This window comes from Pezoporus occidentalis, unplaced genomic scaffold (assembly GCF_034315485.1).
Source record: "Pezoporus occidentalis ecotype Australia unplaced genomic scaffold, CSIRO_AGI_Poc_V1 ctg44, whole genome shotgun sequence".
Lineage (NCBI taxonomy): Eukaryota > Metazoa > Chordata > Aves > Psittaciformes > Psittacidae > Pezoporus > Pezoporus occidentalis.
The window spans coordinates 4,890,537-4,907,754 of record NW_026915769.1 but is presented as its reverse complement, the minus strand read 5'-3'; the positions used below and the strand labels follow the sequence as shown (position 1 = coordinate 4,907,754).

General features: G+C 43.0%; 1 protein-coding gene and 1 long non-coding RNA gene across 3 annotated transcripts in view; one reads left to right on the top strand and one right to left on the bottom strand.

Moving 5' to 3' along the window:
* The window catches only part of LOC134172126 (uncharacterized), a 447,287-nt gene that overhangs the window by 90,696 nt on the left and 339,373 nt on the right, over positions 1-17,218 (bottom strand). The gene's annotated exons all lie outside the window — the stretch shown is intronic.
* LRP6 (LDL receptor related protein 6) overlaps positions 8,271-17,218 on the top strand; it is a 128,019-nt gene continuing 119,071 nt past the window's right edge. For both annotated transcript variants that reach the window (XM_062634961.1, XM_062634960.1), the window contains exon 1: positions 8,271-8,718. In XM_062634961.1, coding sequence (XP_062490945.1) covers positions 8,664-8,718 — 55 coding nt within the window. In that variant the 5' untranslated portion in view covers positions 8,271-8,663. The remainder of the gene's footprint in view (positions 8,719-17,218) is intronic.

Below are 17,218 nucleotides of genomic sequence, written 5' to 3'. Positions count from 1 at the left end.
ATCAGCTGTGACAACTCAGTACCTTTCCTCCACCTTCTTTTTCCACAGAACTGTTTCATTGTCTATCCAATGTTGTTCAAAAGTGGAAGATTTGCAGAGGGAAAAAAAATGGGAACTTGCATTTGCTAGGCTGTGTTTTGCTTTATTTTTCAGATACTCCTGTTTAAAACTGAAACACTACTTTAAACTTGAATTTTGATGTTCTGAACTTTCTTTTGAAATGATATCTATATAGCAAAATAATTACTCGGTGATCCATATGTCTCCCATATCAATACAGACTAAGTAACACATGGATAGAGAGCAGCCCTGCAGAGAAGGATCTGAGAATACTGGTAGATGAAAAATTAAGACATGATACAGTAATCTCCCCTTGCAGCCCAGAAAGCCAACTGTATCCTGGGCTGCATCAAAAGGAGCATGACCAGAAGGCTGATGGAGAGGATTCTCCCTCCCTACTCTGCTTTCATGAGACCCTGTCTGCAGTCCTGCATCCAGCTCTGGGGCACAACACAAGAGGAACGTGGAACTGCTCAAGATTCCAGCATCTAAAGGGGTCTACAAGAAATCTGGTGAGGGACTTTTTATAGGGGTGTGTAGTGACAGGACAAGGGGGAATGGCTTTAAACTGACAGAGGGGAGATTTAGATTAGACATTGGGAAGAAATTTTTCACTATGAGGTTGGTGAGGCCCTGGCATGGGTTGCCCAGAGAAGCTGTGGCTGCCCCATCCCTGGCAGTGTTCAAGGCCAGGCTGGACAGGGCTTTGAGCAACCTGGTCTAGTGGAAGGTGTCCCTGCCCAGGGGGTTGGATCTGGATGATCTTTAAGGTCCTTTCCAACCCAAACCGTACTGTGATTCTATGGTTTTAGGCTCTTAACTGAGGGGTAGTACACACAGTGGGAGCAACAACTAAACAACTGGTATATACAATGCTCTGCAAACATTTTTTTTTTCTCCTATCTTTAAGTGGTTTGGGTTTATCGCTCCCATTTTTTTATTTTTAATATAGTGACTGTAACACCTTTTGATATACTGAATTAATGATTTCCTGCCATAGTGTACCATTGGATGCACATATCCTCAATAATATTTTGTTCAGTTAAAGTGCCAGGATTCCTAAACCACAACTGAATATAGGACTCTAAATCATAATTTCTTTCAACACTTATAGCTTTATTTATCTTAAAGGAAAGAAAAAAAACAAAAACACCCCAGTTTGGGGAAAATAGCATTTTAGATGTATTGTTCAAAGAAAAGATTTCTTAATATGCCAAGATCAGACGGGGACTTTGTTCTATGTAAGCTCTTTCAGATCATTCTAAAGGTATTAGATTTTTCACAATTGTAATAAGGAAAAAAATTAGTAGAAGTTGCATTAACGGCAAAGCTTCGACACTGAAAAAGGCATTGGAAGGAGCTTTATGAGTCAGGGCTATTCAGACACAATTCCCTTTTATTTGAAGATCCATGTGACCACATACTGTTTTTGTGGCTTTGACTGCGGAGGGGGTGGAAGAAGGCAGGATGAGGAATGGATTGGATAGCCTCACTCTAATCACTTTTTTCTTAAGAGGAGAAAATATAATTTAATTATTCCAAAATGGAATATGACCATCCCTCAACAATATCTTTATAGTGGGCATAACTGTTTTAACAAATATATTTGAGGAGTGGGTCTGTCTTTCTCTGTGTTTTCCTTTGTCACTTAATCTACATTTAGTTGCCAGCTGTACTGGAAGAGTCTTTATCAAAGTCCATACTGTAAGGAAATTATTCAAGGAACCAATGCAGATGAAAAAGCAGCAAATGAGACTTCAAATATATATAATGGCCTCTTCTATCCCCTCATTGCATGAAGAATGAGTCACAGGCCATAAGCCACGGAAACCTTTATATATGGAGTTAGTGCAAGCTTAAGGACCCACATTCATTCCCGCTCTAACAGGGAATTAAATCAATGGGAGACACTTTAGCTCATGGCTGGGGTGAATATGCACTGAGCTTTTTGCTGTCCTGTGTCTGTATTTGAAACATCTTTTGTGGAAACACAGGTGGTTACAGCATTCCCTGTGTGTAACTTAACTTACATAGTGCTTAGTGCTCCTGCCAGTTGATAGTGGAGTGGGAGGGAGAATCTGGCCCTCAGTTTCCACTACAGCCATTCCCTCCAAGTCCTATAGCTTTGGTGCAAAGATCACCATGTTTTTAATAAAACAGGAATTTGTTAACTGAATTACTGGCAAGGCCTGTTAAAGCCAGGACAGACTATAATCAGCCACTGTTGATTATCTTGGGATTTTACTGGTTAAGAAGTGAACAAGGACTAACTCAAACTATTGCCTGCACTGTAATTAGCTGATTTAATGATAAATTGATTTTATGATTCTGAAATAAGCTGGGAATTTATATATGTCCTGCATGCTACCTTTCCAGGCCTTGAAACACACTGGCCACAGTGAAACATAAAACACACCGAATGGAGTGTAATAGTTCCAAACTGTCAGAGGCACTGCTTGTCTCTGAGAAATGATAATTTAATAAAAATGTTACCAATAATTTGCCTCCATCCTTATTTTTAATGACTACCTAAAAAGCAATTAAGAGGGTAAAAAAAAATATATATATTTGGGTTTTCCTTAAAATAAAGACCTGTCCCAACATCTTGCATTTGTGTGGCTTTATCTTACAAATCTCTTAAAAACTAGAAGTGCTTCATGAAACATTGCAGATATTAAACCTAAAAATTAACCATCAGAGGGCACTCTTTTCTGCTCTGAGGAACTCCTCGTGCTTATTCAGCTTATTTTGAGAATTTACCTAATAAAAACCCCACCCCTGTAGAGGTATCACGGTTGATGGTCTATAGCCATATTCTTTGAGGTGCTTAGTGTTTTGGCTGAATTGCAGACTAATATGTATATGAATATAAAGTATAAATATGGGCGTGGACATACAAATCTGAATCTTCCTCCCAGACTTTGAACTAGAGAGGGATGAGTCTCTTTACTTGCCATAAACTGCACTTCCATGGTACAGCACTTTAGCCCAGAAGTGGCTATTTCAAGTTGCAGATGAGCTCTTTCCTATGCACAGTTGGTGTGTCACACTGTGTGCACTACATAAAGATTGAAAAGTGTTGCAGGAAAGATTGCTAATTAGTGTGACACAGTGACTTACCTTGCTTGACCAGAGGCATAAATTCTAGTCATTAATCCCTGTGACTAAAGAGTGCAAGCAAATGTACAATGCTTTACCAGTAAATAATTTTTAGACTTCAAAGACTGCAGTGAAAAGCAGAACTGTTAAATATTATGGATGCATATTGCAAAACACTGAACTCCATGAAAGGGATTTGAAAAGAAAATATTCTTAAATTGTTGTTGCTTAAAAGGCACGCACATTATGGTTAATAGAGCCCAGATGCTGACTGGGTTTGAAAATTTGAGCAAACTAAAACAAAATAGTGTTTTCCTGTCTGTCAGCCTGAAATGTGAGCTCTTTTAAAAGGATGTTTCCTCTGTATCAACCTAGCATTAAAGTACTTTACAAATTTTAGAGCTGTAACTTTCTCAAATTTGACATTTCTGTAATTTGGCTTTGAAATGTAGCCATGGCTGAATATTCCTAAGAAAAGTCCTGGACTTGCCCTGTGGCCTGGTGGGCAGTGCCAAATTAAAATCAGAATCCTGCATGCTTCACACTGAAAACACAACTGCTGAAGAAGTGTATCCTTAGGCAGTGCTGTTTTCAACTCCCTGGGAGATGGAAAAGGAGAAAAGAGGTAGTAGGTAGACAGCCTGACCCTGAATGCACCATCAGCAGGAGTCCAAACACTTCTCCAAAGGCGTAAAGAAAATGCCCAAGCCTTCCAGGTCATCTTATTTCATATTTTCCCTTGGGGATATCAATGAATTCCTGTTGGACTAGCTCGCCTGTATGGGCTGCTGAACCCAATCACCTTCTCCTCTGTGAAGATTTTGTTGTAAGGATTCTTTTTTAGCCACAAAGAAATGCAGTTCTCATCCTGGGCACCAGGCAACCTCTTCTGGTAGAGGAGATGGAAAAGAAAGGATGGGTATTATAGTAAATGGGGAGGGGGGAATAAGGTAGTACTGAAATGTAAGAATAAGAAACAACTCTGTATCTGATAAAAAAAAAAAAAATAGGGGATTTGATGGGGTGTTTGCCACAACAGTACCAGGAGTGCTAGATATTGTTGTGGTTTGACAGACTGTGGGGAACCTGCAGAATGACTGCAAAAACAAGTAAAGCCTCATGGCCTGGAGAAAATTTCTGGGCTAGAGACATCACTATCAGTCCAGGAAAATCTGCTTGGAAGCTGCCTATGTCCCAGTGAAAAGGTGCAGCTCATACAGTATGGAAGTAAAAGGGCCCGGGGAGACCTCATAGCAGCCTCTCAGTACCTAAAGGGGGCCAATGGGCCTTTGTACAAGGGCATGTAGTGACAGGACAAGGGGAAGTGGTTTTTAACTGAAAGAGGGGAGATTTAGATCTGATACTAGGAAGAAATTCTTCCATGTGAACGTGGTGAGGCACTGGCACAGGTTGCCCAGAGAAGCTGTGGCTGCCCCATCCCTGGCAGTGTTCAAGGTCAGGTTGGATGGTCAGCAACCTGGTCTAGTGGTAGGTGTCCCTGCCCGTGGCAGGCGGGTGGAACTGGATGAGCTTTAAAGTCCCTTCCAAACCAAACCATTCTGTAATTGTATGAGTCTATGATAAAAGGAAGGGGAAAAGTATGTCTGGTTGTTATTGAACTTTAGGAAGGAAGAGATGATCTGGTACTCTATCACTGAAGGAGGAACACCATGGTAAACCCACTGCACTCTTGGAAAAGGATAAAGTTCATCAGGTACACCTCTCACATGAGCTGACCTTATGTTGGGGAAGATGAAGCATTTTTTGACAAAGCATTTTTCTTTATAAACCGTATGACCTAGGCAAAGTGCCAAGGAGATGATACCACAAGTCAGGGTGTTCTATTTTATCTGTGAAGTGGTTATATCAGGTATCATTGGTGAAGTCATCACTATGTCATGTCCAGTTCCCCAAGCTACTGTGCTGCAGACTTTCCTGCTGGGGGCAAGAGAAGACTTGAGCCCGAGTTTCAGTATGAAACCTTGTCCCTTTTGAAGTCAGTGAGAATTCTGCCATTGCCTCCAGAGGGACCAGGATTTCACCACCCTGTGCCCATTAGTTCTTGGTGAGACATTCAGCAAGACAGCTAATTATGATATTGGCTTCTGTGATGTGGGCAGCCACAAATTCATTTTCTGAGCAGCCATCTTCTCCTAACAGCTTTTGCTCATTAGGGACTTCAGCCTCAGTCCTCCAAGAGAGCCCATTGACCCCACTGGAACTCGGGGCACAGACCAAAAATAGAGTGACTTTGGCAGTCACTGCTGGTTTCAGGAGCTCCAGCTGCCATCCCTTGCTGTTCTGTGGGCTGATAAAAGTGCCTATGAGGCTGGGCCACCAACCAAACCAGGGAACTAACCTGAGTATAAACAAAATGTCCTGTGAAAGTTCTTGTATTACTGAGCCACTGTTTAAGTCTGAAGGTAGGGGTAAGGCTGTGTAGGCTTCTTAGCAGTTGGAGCTTTGGACTGGATTTGAGCCAGCAAACCAAGGTTTTTCTCATTCTAAGGTTAATGGAAATAACTGCAATCAACAAGGGGAGACAAAAGAGACATTCCCTCTCCATTCCCCATTTATTTTGACTTTAAGCTCAACTAAAGGAACATAATCATCTCAGGATTTTCTGTCTGCAGTAATCTTGCCTCTCATTTTACTTTGTAAAAACTCAGGCATGGAGTTAATTCTACATATATGAATTAAAAGTAAATTCACATATGAGTTAGAAGCAGTTAGGAGATAGGCTTGTCTTGAATCTTAAGCATTTATCGGGAAAAGGGTTCAAAAGAGGCTATCTGGGCTGGAATAGCGACAGGAGGATTGTGTCTATGCGGGCCATGGGGGAAAAAGGCCAAGCTGAGGGAGATGAACCCAGTTATCATAAATGGCTCAGAATAAAACTAAGCAGGAGAGGATTCAAATTACAGAAAACCAGTGAACTACACCAGTCTGAGGGGGGACAGCATGTAATGTGTGAAAGCTAAAAATAAGACCAGCCAGCACGGACAGCAGGGAAGATGCCCGTAAGGGTACGAGCAACAATGCAGGGATGAGGCTCCCAAGGTAGACAGATAGTCAAGACACCAGAGTGATTCCAGCAGAAACAGATGAGATGTGAGAGGAAATGGCATATAGAGAAATGTGTTCTGCGATGCAAGGGCTCAGGCTTGAGGTTTTCCTCAGCTGTGCATTGTATGATTAAGATACAAATTCATGACAGATCTGCCATACCTTGCAAGAGGTTAATCATGGATTGTGCAACATTGTGAGCATACAATACAAGAAAACTCCCCAAAAGCTCTTTTTCTCCTCCAATTCAAATTAAACAGTGAAAATAAATATAAAGGTGCGCTCCTTCTGCCTGCTCTTGCAAAACCTACGAGTGACAAGGGTTAGATGTGGATTATCTACCATCTAGGTACACTTTTGCATGGGAAGCCCTTTGCCTCCGCTACCCACATGGATCTTGTTTGAGTTTGCCCATTCTCCCAGCTGACAGCACAGTTCTGGAGGAGGCAATTTCATCCAGTAGAGTCAAGGACAACACTTTGTAACCGAGACCTGGCGTCAGGCAGGTACTACTTGAAGGTTAGAAATATACTTCTTTGCACAGAACACTCTGGGTGGGTGTTTTTGTTTTTCCCCAGTAAAAGCTGAGATTCTGTCATTTATCACATGACTTCAGGAGCCTGATGTTAGAGTCAGTCTACAACACCCAGGCCTTTAATCTGGCCAAATGTATGTCCAATAGATACGAGATTAAAAGTTATACACTTAAGTTTCTAACAACCCTGAAAATAGTATAGACTTCTGAATGTAATGATCTCCAATTTTGCTGTAAGATGTCCTGCTAATCTGTCATTATCCTACCAACCAGCTACCATACTCTGTGAGGAGGGAGAACATGATTTAGACTTGAAGTTTCTTGTAGAAATCCTGAAGTAGATTTCTTCATCTAAGGAAATGCAAGAAAGTTGTATTTTGTACTGCTTATTAGGAATGAACAAGGCAGGTACAGAGAGAAGCTTTAAGTGAGGGTATATTACAAAATCTTAACTTTTAGCCTCTTCAGAAGTAAAAGTGTGTGTTTACATGGATACAGTAGCAGAAAAGAGTAAGTTATATTTCAACATACCACATAGGTCACTGATAAGGCGGCTTTGTACTACTGTGCCAAGCAGCACAAACCCAGCATACTACATTTAGTCTAGCAAGAGGGGCAAAATCCCAAAACACCCCCAAAAGTGCTGGGAAATAAATTATGCAACACTACATCAACCAAGCAGCAAATCCCACTGAGAAGTAACACCTGGTACTGCTGCTCTGGGACAGATCAAGATTACCGCTCTGTCATCTCTACACTGGTTGCATTAATTGTAACTTAGTTTTAGCATCTTGCCTATCTCCCCAACCTCCGCTCCCCGAGCGATACTTCACTATCACAGCCCGCCTCCCCACGTTTGTTTCCAATCCGATATTTAAAGGCCAGCGTGACCTCGCAGCTGGCCCAAGCGCCGAGTCCTGGGGGAGGACCCGCCGCGAGCGCGCCCCCTCAGAGAGCGGGAAGCCGGCACCAGCCGGGAAGGAAGGAAGGAAGGGACGGCCCTGCGCTGCCCCGCGGTACCTAACCCTCACCCGGCAGAGGACCAGCTCTGCCTTTGTGCTGCTGCTGCTGCCTCGGCCGCTGCCGCCGCCGCCGCTGCTGCTGCTGCTGCTGCTGCTCTGTGGCAGAAAGTAGTGCCGTCGCTCCCGGTCCGGTGTTGCTCCGCGGGCAGCATCGCTACGCGGCGGAGGGGGTGAAGAATAGCAAGTAGTCCCGCTGGAATGCGACAGCGGCGACCACCCCCCGCCGCCTCTCCTCACTCTGCCCGCGGGCGGGCACCGAGGAGGGTACCGTGGTCCCCGCCCTCTCCCAGCCCAGCCAGGCCCGATCCCGCCGTGCAGCGGACCCCGCCGGGCTTTTGTCAGCCGCGGGGCGGGCGGGAACGTGTGTGTATGTGTGTGACCGCCCGTGCGAGAGACGGTTGCGTGCGTCTGCCCCCGCCCCTCCGCCCTCCCGCTCCCTCCTGACGGGGGAGAGGTGCTGGCGGGGGGCGGGCACTGCTCCAGGAGCCGTCCGGGCGCGGCGCGGGGAGGCGGAGGCCAGGCCGGGGGAGGAGGAGGAGGGCTGTATCCCTGCGCCTGTGCGCGCCCGGCGGAGGCGGAGGCCGGGCGAGCTGAGTGGTAGGGGTGGATGGGGGAGCGACCGCAGCAGTTGCGGTGAGGCGGCGGCGGCCGGCATGGAGGGCAGCGCCCGCTCCCGCGGCGGCGCGACCGGGCAAGTGGCCTGCTAGGAACCGGCGAGGGAGGAATCTCCGCGGCCGCCGTTCCTCAGCTTCCCTCCTTTTACCCCCCCACCTCTCGTCTTCCCCGCCACCCCCCCCGCCCGCCTGGAAGCATGAACTGGCAGCGGAGGTGCTGCTCCTCGCCGCCGCCTCCCCGCCGGTGAGAGCGAGGAGGGAAGGAAGATGGGGGCCGTCCTGCGCAGCCTACTTGCTTGCAGTTTTTGTTCGCTGATGAGAGGTGAGCGGGGAGAGGGGGGGAAAAGTTGCCGGGGTGGCGGCGAGGGGCCATGTTTGGGCGTGCGGGAGGGGAGAGGCCTGGCTGCTGGCGGGGCGCGGGGCCCGGCGCGGGGGCAGCGTTCTCCCAGCCGTCGTGCCTCTACGCCAACTTCCCTACCGGCCCGCACCGCACCGAGCCCCCGAACCAGCGCCGCTCCTCCCGTCGCTCTCCGCACTCGGCCCTGGGAGGCAGCAGCTCGGCCACGCCGGTGTCAGGCTGATACCTCTGTTAGTATCGCCAGGCTCCTCTCCTTTTCTTCCCCGTGAGTGGCGCTTCACGCTGCCGGGTGCGGAGGGGAGCGCGGAGCTCTCCAGGTATCCAGCGTGTTGGGTGTTGGAAAGTGGCCGGGATCTGGCGTTTCAGTGAGCCCCTCCTCGCAGCGGAGTGAGCGTGCGGAGTTGTCGAGAAGGGCATGAATGCTGCATCCTCTCAGCTGTGCTGGCTCTGCGCTGGGACTTGAGAGAAGTTTGTGTTTCACTGGTGAACTGCCACGGGTGTTCATACAGCTTTAAATCGGCAGTCGAGTGCCTTACGGGGGGATGTCACTTAAAGTAGCTGAGGATTTGTATTCCGCTTCTCTTCTCCACCAATATTTTTTTGTCGTGTAAGGCACAGTTGGTATGAAAGCCGATTTCTGGGGCTGGGTTTTGGTTTCTTAATGCTATAAACATAATTACAGTAACTAGTTCTCTGCGTTCAGTCTTTCTGGGAAGAAATCACCTGTAGTGTTTACATCCATCGCTTTGCCATTTACTCGATTTTTTTCATATTAGATGGGGGAAGAGGTTAATTGCTAATACTCAAACACACTTTGGCTTAGAAAATTCATCAACACTAGTGTGTTCACATGAAAGCTAGACTAAAGGTGGCTTATGTTGAAGTAATTGCTCTGTCTCCAGTTGCTCAGTACTCTGGAAAACAAAATTTTTCCTCTTCTCCATGCCCTTTTTTCCCCCCCCTCCCTCCTGTGCATCTGTTTGCCATATTGTATCCTGTTTGCAAAGATGCAAGTATCCTTATAAATGGGCTGTGTGTTATTTCAAACTCCTGTTGTGGTGGTTAAACCCCAATTTTCAAAAGTTAAGGTGTCTCAACTTTTAACTGAAGTCTGGAGCAGGGAGGGGAACCGTTTCCTGACAAGTTCATTTTATTAAGTACTAATTGTACCTGTTCTTAATAAACCATTTGTTTGGCTCTCACTTGCTGTTCAGCCTAGTTCAAATGACAGCACAGAAATTGCTGTCATATGTAATGTCATGTAATATTGTCGCTGTAATTTCTTCAAATTAGTTTTGCAGTAGTGACTTGTGCTTTTGCAAATCTTTGTATATGCTTAATAAGACACTTTGAAGAAACTTTCAGTGTATAAACCATCTGGACTGTCATTTCTCATCTCTTGTTTTTGTCTATTGCCAAGGACATTTGTATCCAAACAGTGTTTTTTGTTTCTTCTGTGTTCAAGGTCTCTTGCTGTTTGATCACCTACCTGAATTTGTAATCTTCTGTTTGTGACATGATAGTAATTTTCCTACTGGCTAATTGTTACCTTAGGTAGAGATAAACAGCAGGAACAGCTGACTTCTGAAGAAACAAAAAATCAGATTTTAATGCATGCATCCTCCCTAATAAACAACATCTATGCAAGTAGAATTGGTTTGAATATGATGTGTTGAGTTCAGAAGAGGTGTCAGCGGTTCCTTAATGAGACAGAGGCAGTGCCAGCATGGGTATGAATAAGTTTATACATGAAAGTAGAGGTGAAGTTATGCAGTTCACCATTTGGTTTTGTGAATTTAGCGCTGAGAAGGATGCCAAGCCAATGGTGCTGGAGTCTGAAACTCAGAAAATGTCAAGAGTGTGTGTTTGTGGATTGCAGCAGCCTCTCTGCTTATAGAACTAGCCTCCCTGTTCTCATGGACTTGTAAACCTCTGTCCATTTGATTTTTATTCTTTTTTTCCAACAGCTGAACTGTGATCATTAGTCTGAGGAAACTATGGTGGATTCATTTACCAATGTGGAAAGGAATAAAACTGGTAACCTGGAAGCTCAGTGCCCCATAAACTAATAAGGACTTGAAGTACCAGGCCATTACTAGTCAGAAATGGATGCACAGGGCAAGGCATCTGTCTTTCAAAGTTGTCCAAGGACTGCCATAATCCAGATCCTACTGACATTTTCAGGGCAGGTGTTTGGATTTCTAAGAGGCAGGAGGTTAACTGTCATGAAAGCTTGCTGTGGTTTGTTTTTTTTTTTCTTTTTCCATATTCTGGCTGATGGAAGAAAGGGTTCACTTTCCTGGAATCTCTTGACCCCTCCTCAGAGTCTGGTCGCTGTTTTCTTGGCCCCTGGTTTGATTTTGGGGATTGGGCTTCCTCTTCTCTGGCCATCTGCAGTACTTCTTGAAGCTGCTCCCAGAGAGGGTACATGTGTAGGAGTGAGTTAGACCTTTATGGAAGCTTTGCTGGATTCTCCATGATAGCTGTGAAACCAATGAGGATCTTGTTTGATAATTGTCAGTTTGAAAGGGGCAATAGCAGTGCCATCACATCAGTCAGGGAGCTGCAGATAAGTGTGAAACTGAAGTTTCAACTTTTTAATAAGTGATAGAGAGTTCTTCCTCTGCACTTATTCACAGCTTACTTCCAGAAATAACTCTCCAGTCATCATGCAGTTGCTGTTTTGTTTTGGTTTTAAACCATGATCATACAGACAGTGCACAAAGCTCTTGTTTGAGTAGGAATCTTACAAATGATGTTTGTGCAGACAAACTGAATATTGCAGACCTCTGCACTTAAGGTCAGTTAGCCAAGAGATAAAAATGCCTCTTTGGTAATGCACATTTTAAAATTGAAGCTTCCCTCTTATGCATTCAGAGGAGGGTTTGTTTTAATCTCTTGTTGTTTTAATATTGTTATTGTTTTAATTCATTTTAATTTGTTGCTTGCATTTGATAAACAGATAATCTTTGCTTTTTTGTAACTTTTAGAGAGATTTGCGGGTAGTTTAGGAGGGCTTAGTGTTCAAGACTTGCTAAGTTGTGACTGGAGGTGTTTGCACATATTTTTCTGCTAGAAGTCGGAGAGGGGGACAAGGGTTAGGCTTTTTACTTCTGAAGCTCTCAGGCTGGTGATGAAGTGTGGCATTTCCAGCTGAAGCTATGCATTTGCCTTCAGGCAAAGGGTCTCTTTACCTAGGACTGTACAATCCTTAGGTTTGACAGCGAGACTTGGAAAAATATATATTTGTACTCATCATGGTTTGTTTCTTCACCCAAGCTTGAGTCAACTGTATTCTAGTCATGTTTTTTCATTGCATGATTCCTCAGAAATCACTGTGCCTTTGTCTGCCGTGATTTCCAATGCATTTTCCTCTTTCATCTCTCCATAGAAGAGTCTGAAGTTAGTGTGATCTAAGGTGTTACAAAATCCACCATTATTTTAATAGTTTTTGAAATTGTGTTTCTGTGATATAGTTCATTTATCATCAGATTGCTGTAGCTGTTCTTTAAAGCTGAAAAATAAGGACTTAAAAAGTTTGATTGAAGATTTTGCTGTGTCTTGGAGGTAAGGTGAATAGCATTTTTGGTAGGGTGCATTGTGCATGGAGGGAAGTTATGGTATATGGTTGAAACTGTATATCTGGTCAGAGATGTGTGCAGATGATGGGCTTTTTGTACCTTTCAGTGACATATTCAGGTGAAAAGGCTTCATGTTTCACACCAATGCTGCTTGGAGGGGCATTAACCATATTGATGCTTCTTCCTTTTCCCCTGGTGAATTGATTAAATCTTCATTCCCTGAATTCTAGGTAAGAAATTTGGTTAGAAGCTGTAGAATGCATAGAGGAGTGGTTTTTGTTTGTTTGTGGGTTTTCTTTTTCTGAGGAAGATAGGTCAGGATCTGGAGCATAGGAACATTTTAAACTCTGTCTTTGGGAGCTGGAGAAATATGATTCCTTTGGACATCTGTAATCCACCTTTATGATGATGTCACATCTTAAAAATGCCAGCTTTACAAATAATCTGCTGCAGTGCATGTAATATGGGATTTACTTTTTAGTTCAAGTCAAGTAGAGCAAAGATGATTTAATTTTTTTCCTTCTGAGCGAGTGGGGTAGGGGAGGAAAACAGGGAGAAACAGGTCTCAGTTTCTGATCTGTCACCATTCATCTCTGCAGCCAGTCTGCAGACTTAAACACTGTATTCTTTGTCCTCAGCGTATTAACTTCATTAATTTGCTATGAGAAATGCTAAGTACTTGGGTTGCTTTGCTGGTGGCTTCTTCAGAAGAGTCCACTTCCTTGTACTACAGGGAGGGGTATATGTTACTGTTGAGTGGCACCAGAAACACAGTTACTAAAGCTTTGTTGCATGGTTTTGGCTGAGCTGGTGGCTGGAAGCGTGCTCAGCTATTCCTCCAGGTTTACTGCTGGGGAGCCCTCGTGCTTCAGCCCACTTACCTGAGAGAGATTTGGTTAGTAAATTGTAACTAGCTGGTGAAATTTTTTGCTGCCACCCACTTTGATGGCACACGGAGGCTGTGCTTCCAAGGCAGTTGTGGCAGTGAAGCAGAATTTACATTGGTAAAGGAATTTCCCACAGATGGACTTTACTGATAAGTGGTGTAAGTTGCTTGGAAAGACGTGGGGGGATGCAACTTCCTTGCAGACTTCAGGGATGGTCCATTCACCTTCATACAAAGGAGTTGGCATTGTTTGCTTAAAAGTTGAGCCCTTGAACCTACACACTATGGCTCGCCAAGGGTGACTGTTGATGTGCAGACATGAGGTTTAGGATGAGTGTGCAGTGAGTACATCCACTTCTATGCTGAGTGCTTTGTTGTGCTGGCTCTTCTAGAGGGTAGTTGTTGTTTGGTGAAAGAAGTATTCTCTAATAATAACTTATATTTTTTCAACTTATACCTCATTTGTGTAGTTTCAGGGTGTATGCCACTTGCAAAGTTACAGAATGAGCAGTGCTCTAAACAAAGAAGCTGTGTCATTCTTTTGTGGTAATTGTCTGAAGATTGGAAGGAGAAAGCATTGCATTTCTAATGGACTGTACATAAATACCGGGTATTGACACCCTAAATATTAAGTAACTTCTACAGATATATATATTTGGCAGGCAAGCTGACATAGCCTTCATTAAGCTCTCTAGATACTCCTGTAGTTCATAAATATTTATGGAAAGAGACTTATAATGTGAACAGGCTCAATATTTGCTCCACATCAGTAGAACTTGGTCTGTATGCAGTGTTTGCAAGTAAATACGAGTTTGTTGTCATTTCTTCTTTCCAATATGGTCTCCTATGAAATGGTTATGAAAATAGGGTGGGTTTTTTGTCTCCTTGTGATTATCTCGGTACAAATATTTCTATTTCGATGTAATTGACACAGTCCTCTACCAATTTTGAAATGGAGTCAAACTTACCAGTCTACGAATAGAAATACTGCAATACTTTTTTCCCTTTGATTTATAATACGCTTTTAAGAACATACCATTCAAAACGCAGGTTAAAAGAAGCAATGGTTTAGTTAGTAATACTTTGTTTCCTTTGCAAAATGTTATTAACTATTTGGGGAAAGCAGCATATCAGTTTAAAAGGTGGAATGCATCTCGAGCTTCATTATTTATACAGACAGAACAATAAGGAAATGTTTTTAATATAAACAGACATGGAAAATGGCAACATTTGTAAAGATTTTTTTAGTATCTTGTTACAGGATCAGATTACCTAAATAGAATTACTCCCTTGTGATATAATCAATGTGGAAGAAATGGTATTATAGTTTTAATTCTGTTTATAAGGGCCATGTGTGAGCTCTTGATGTCAGATTTGAAAAGTAATCATATTTGAGACAGAAAATCTTAACTAGCTATATAATTTTGCTTAATCAAAAATCATTTGTTTTCCTTTTCTATGATACTGAAATGTAATTTTCTCCTTTATATTTTTTCTCTTTCTCCCCCCTCACCATCTGTTCCCAGAGGAAAAATATGGTTTGTAAGTTTATATGTTTTTGGTTTTATTTAACTGTTTATGCCTCCAGAAGTTCTCAGTAATAAGCATTCTCCTCTGTTGTCAGAGTTGAGGCTTCTAGAAGGTGACTGATGTGTTTGCTTGAATGTGGAAGGTAACAGAAATGGAAGGGGCTGTAGAATTTCAGTTTTTTCCTTTGTTATTCTGTCAAACTAGAAAATAAACTCTTGCTTGTTACTCATAGTGTTAGTGTTAATTAAAATGTTAACACTGTGGAAATCCAAGAATCCTCTTGACTACATACAGATTAATAGAGTAGGATTATAAAGAATAATAGAAGAGTAGGCATTTGTAAACCTTGTAATGACTCTTGCTATGTCCGTTTGGAAAAGGCACTGGTGCTCTAGTGACTCAGAAACTTAAGTGAGGCTCAGTAGCCTTTACACTGTAGATTATAGTAAAATTCAAAAATCCAAGTTGGGTGGTTTTGTGTTTATTTATTTTTCTTTTGGTTTCTCAGAAATGAGTCCTATTCAGTATGAAAAAGCCTGGGTTGTTTAACTTTTTTCAGGGGATCCTGCCTCTGTGTGTGTGTTTTGGTTTGTTTTTTGGTGTTTGTTGTTTGTTTGTTGTTTGTTTTTTTTTTTTTCCCCTTGTGTCACTGCATCTAGTGTAAGCCTGTTGAGTTTACATTAATAATGCTGGGATGTGAGTGGCTTTGAGAGTTGTAAAGTTAAAATAAATCACATAGTTTCAACTGTCTCAAAGTTATTGCACATTTTATTTTTTTTTTTTTTTTAGTTCTTGAAGTATGTGCACATCTTTCCTTACCCTTTCAAAACAGTCCCAAACTGTTCCTTTGAACTGGGATTGTTATTTATTATATTAAGCTGTAGTAAACTTTATAGTCCTAAGAATTTGTCTGTTCAAAGTGTTATTTTAAGAACTTCTTTTCACTTGCAGTGTATTTTCTTTCAGTTTTCTTACAAAACTATTTTCTAGTTCAGTGTGAAGCCTTCATATTTTTGCAAAATCGTTGAAGCCGTCTTATCTTAAAGTATTTTACCTGCTTGAGAAACAAAATCTGTGAACTTTTATCTCCCACTATAACAGTTTTTTCCATACAGCTTGTAAAAAGTCATTTAAGGGAGTGCCTATGAACTTCTTGTGGATGTGGAGAAAGACTTTGTTAGTTTGAACGTAAACCAGTGTGTTGCTGCTCAGTGCGTGTACTTTTGAAAGTACTGTTTTGAAACTGTTAGCAATCTGGGTGAGAGCCCTTGGCTGGACCTTTTCCCACATTGTGCCTGCTGATATAGCTAGGGTCCTCCAGCTATGGGAGGCAAGTGAGCTGGCAGGACTCCCAGGGCATTCTTGACTGGATGTGTACCCCTGAACACATGTGCTGTCCAGGCTGGAACATATATGTAATGAACTGCAAACATTCCAGAACAGCAACAAACTTTGGGGCATTCCTGTCTCATCTTGCCAAGGTGAACAAGGTGTTTATTGTGGCCTTTAAACTCTCTAGGCTTTAGGAAAAGGGCTACCTCTGTCACAGCATCACAGTGTTGTGTCTTAGTGCTCTATTTCAGTGGAGGGACTCGATGCAGTCTTTCAACAGCTTCATGAGGGGTATGATAGAGGTTTTTGGTTTGTTAAAAACATTGTAGGAAATGATGATGCTAGAAGGTGTAAAGGGCAGTATTTTGTTTCAGTGGGATCAGGTAGTATCATCCATCATAGTACAGCTTCAAGTTGGAATTGCAGAATATCATCCCCATTCAGATGTGGGACTCTCATTGGTATAGTATAGCCAAACAAAGCTTCTTTTTCTGCATGAGCAAAGGTGTGTGCTAGGGAGAGCTGTCAGAAACATACCTTGCAGACAGGAGCAGCTTTGTGGCAGTCTACATGCCTACTAACTTTCTCATTAAACAGATTGTGTCGATTTAAACATGGGTGTTCCTGGTAAAACTACGGAAGTATTGCCAGTGTGCATGGAGCTGGTATTTAATCTGCAGTGCTGTGTTATTTTCACAACATTTTGAGCACCTGGGATAGTACTCATGGAAGGCTATGAGAACACCTGAGGAAACAGGAAGTGTTATGTTGAGGTTCTGCAGGCATGAGTGTGGCTTATGGTAGTACTTGGTCACACATCCCTAGAGCCTTCCTCCTTTCCAGAGTCTGCTTCTGGTCCAGGGAAGTGTATGGCACTGAACAAACAATATATTCCTATTTTCTTGCAACTTTGTCTCTCCTTCTTCGAAGCAGCAGGGTGATGGAAGAAGGTGATAGTATTCTACACAAAGCAGCTGCAAGAAGGTGTCTGACCAGAAAGCATAGCTCTTTCCTTATCCTAAGTTGTTGTCAGTAACACAGATTCAGCATTTAAAGTTATGAAGATGTCTGCTACTGAAGCAGTGCATTTTATCCCCATGAAAGCACAGTGGGAACAACTTCAGAGTAGGAGAGT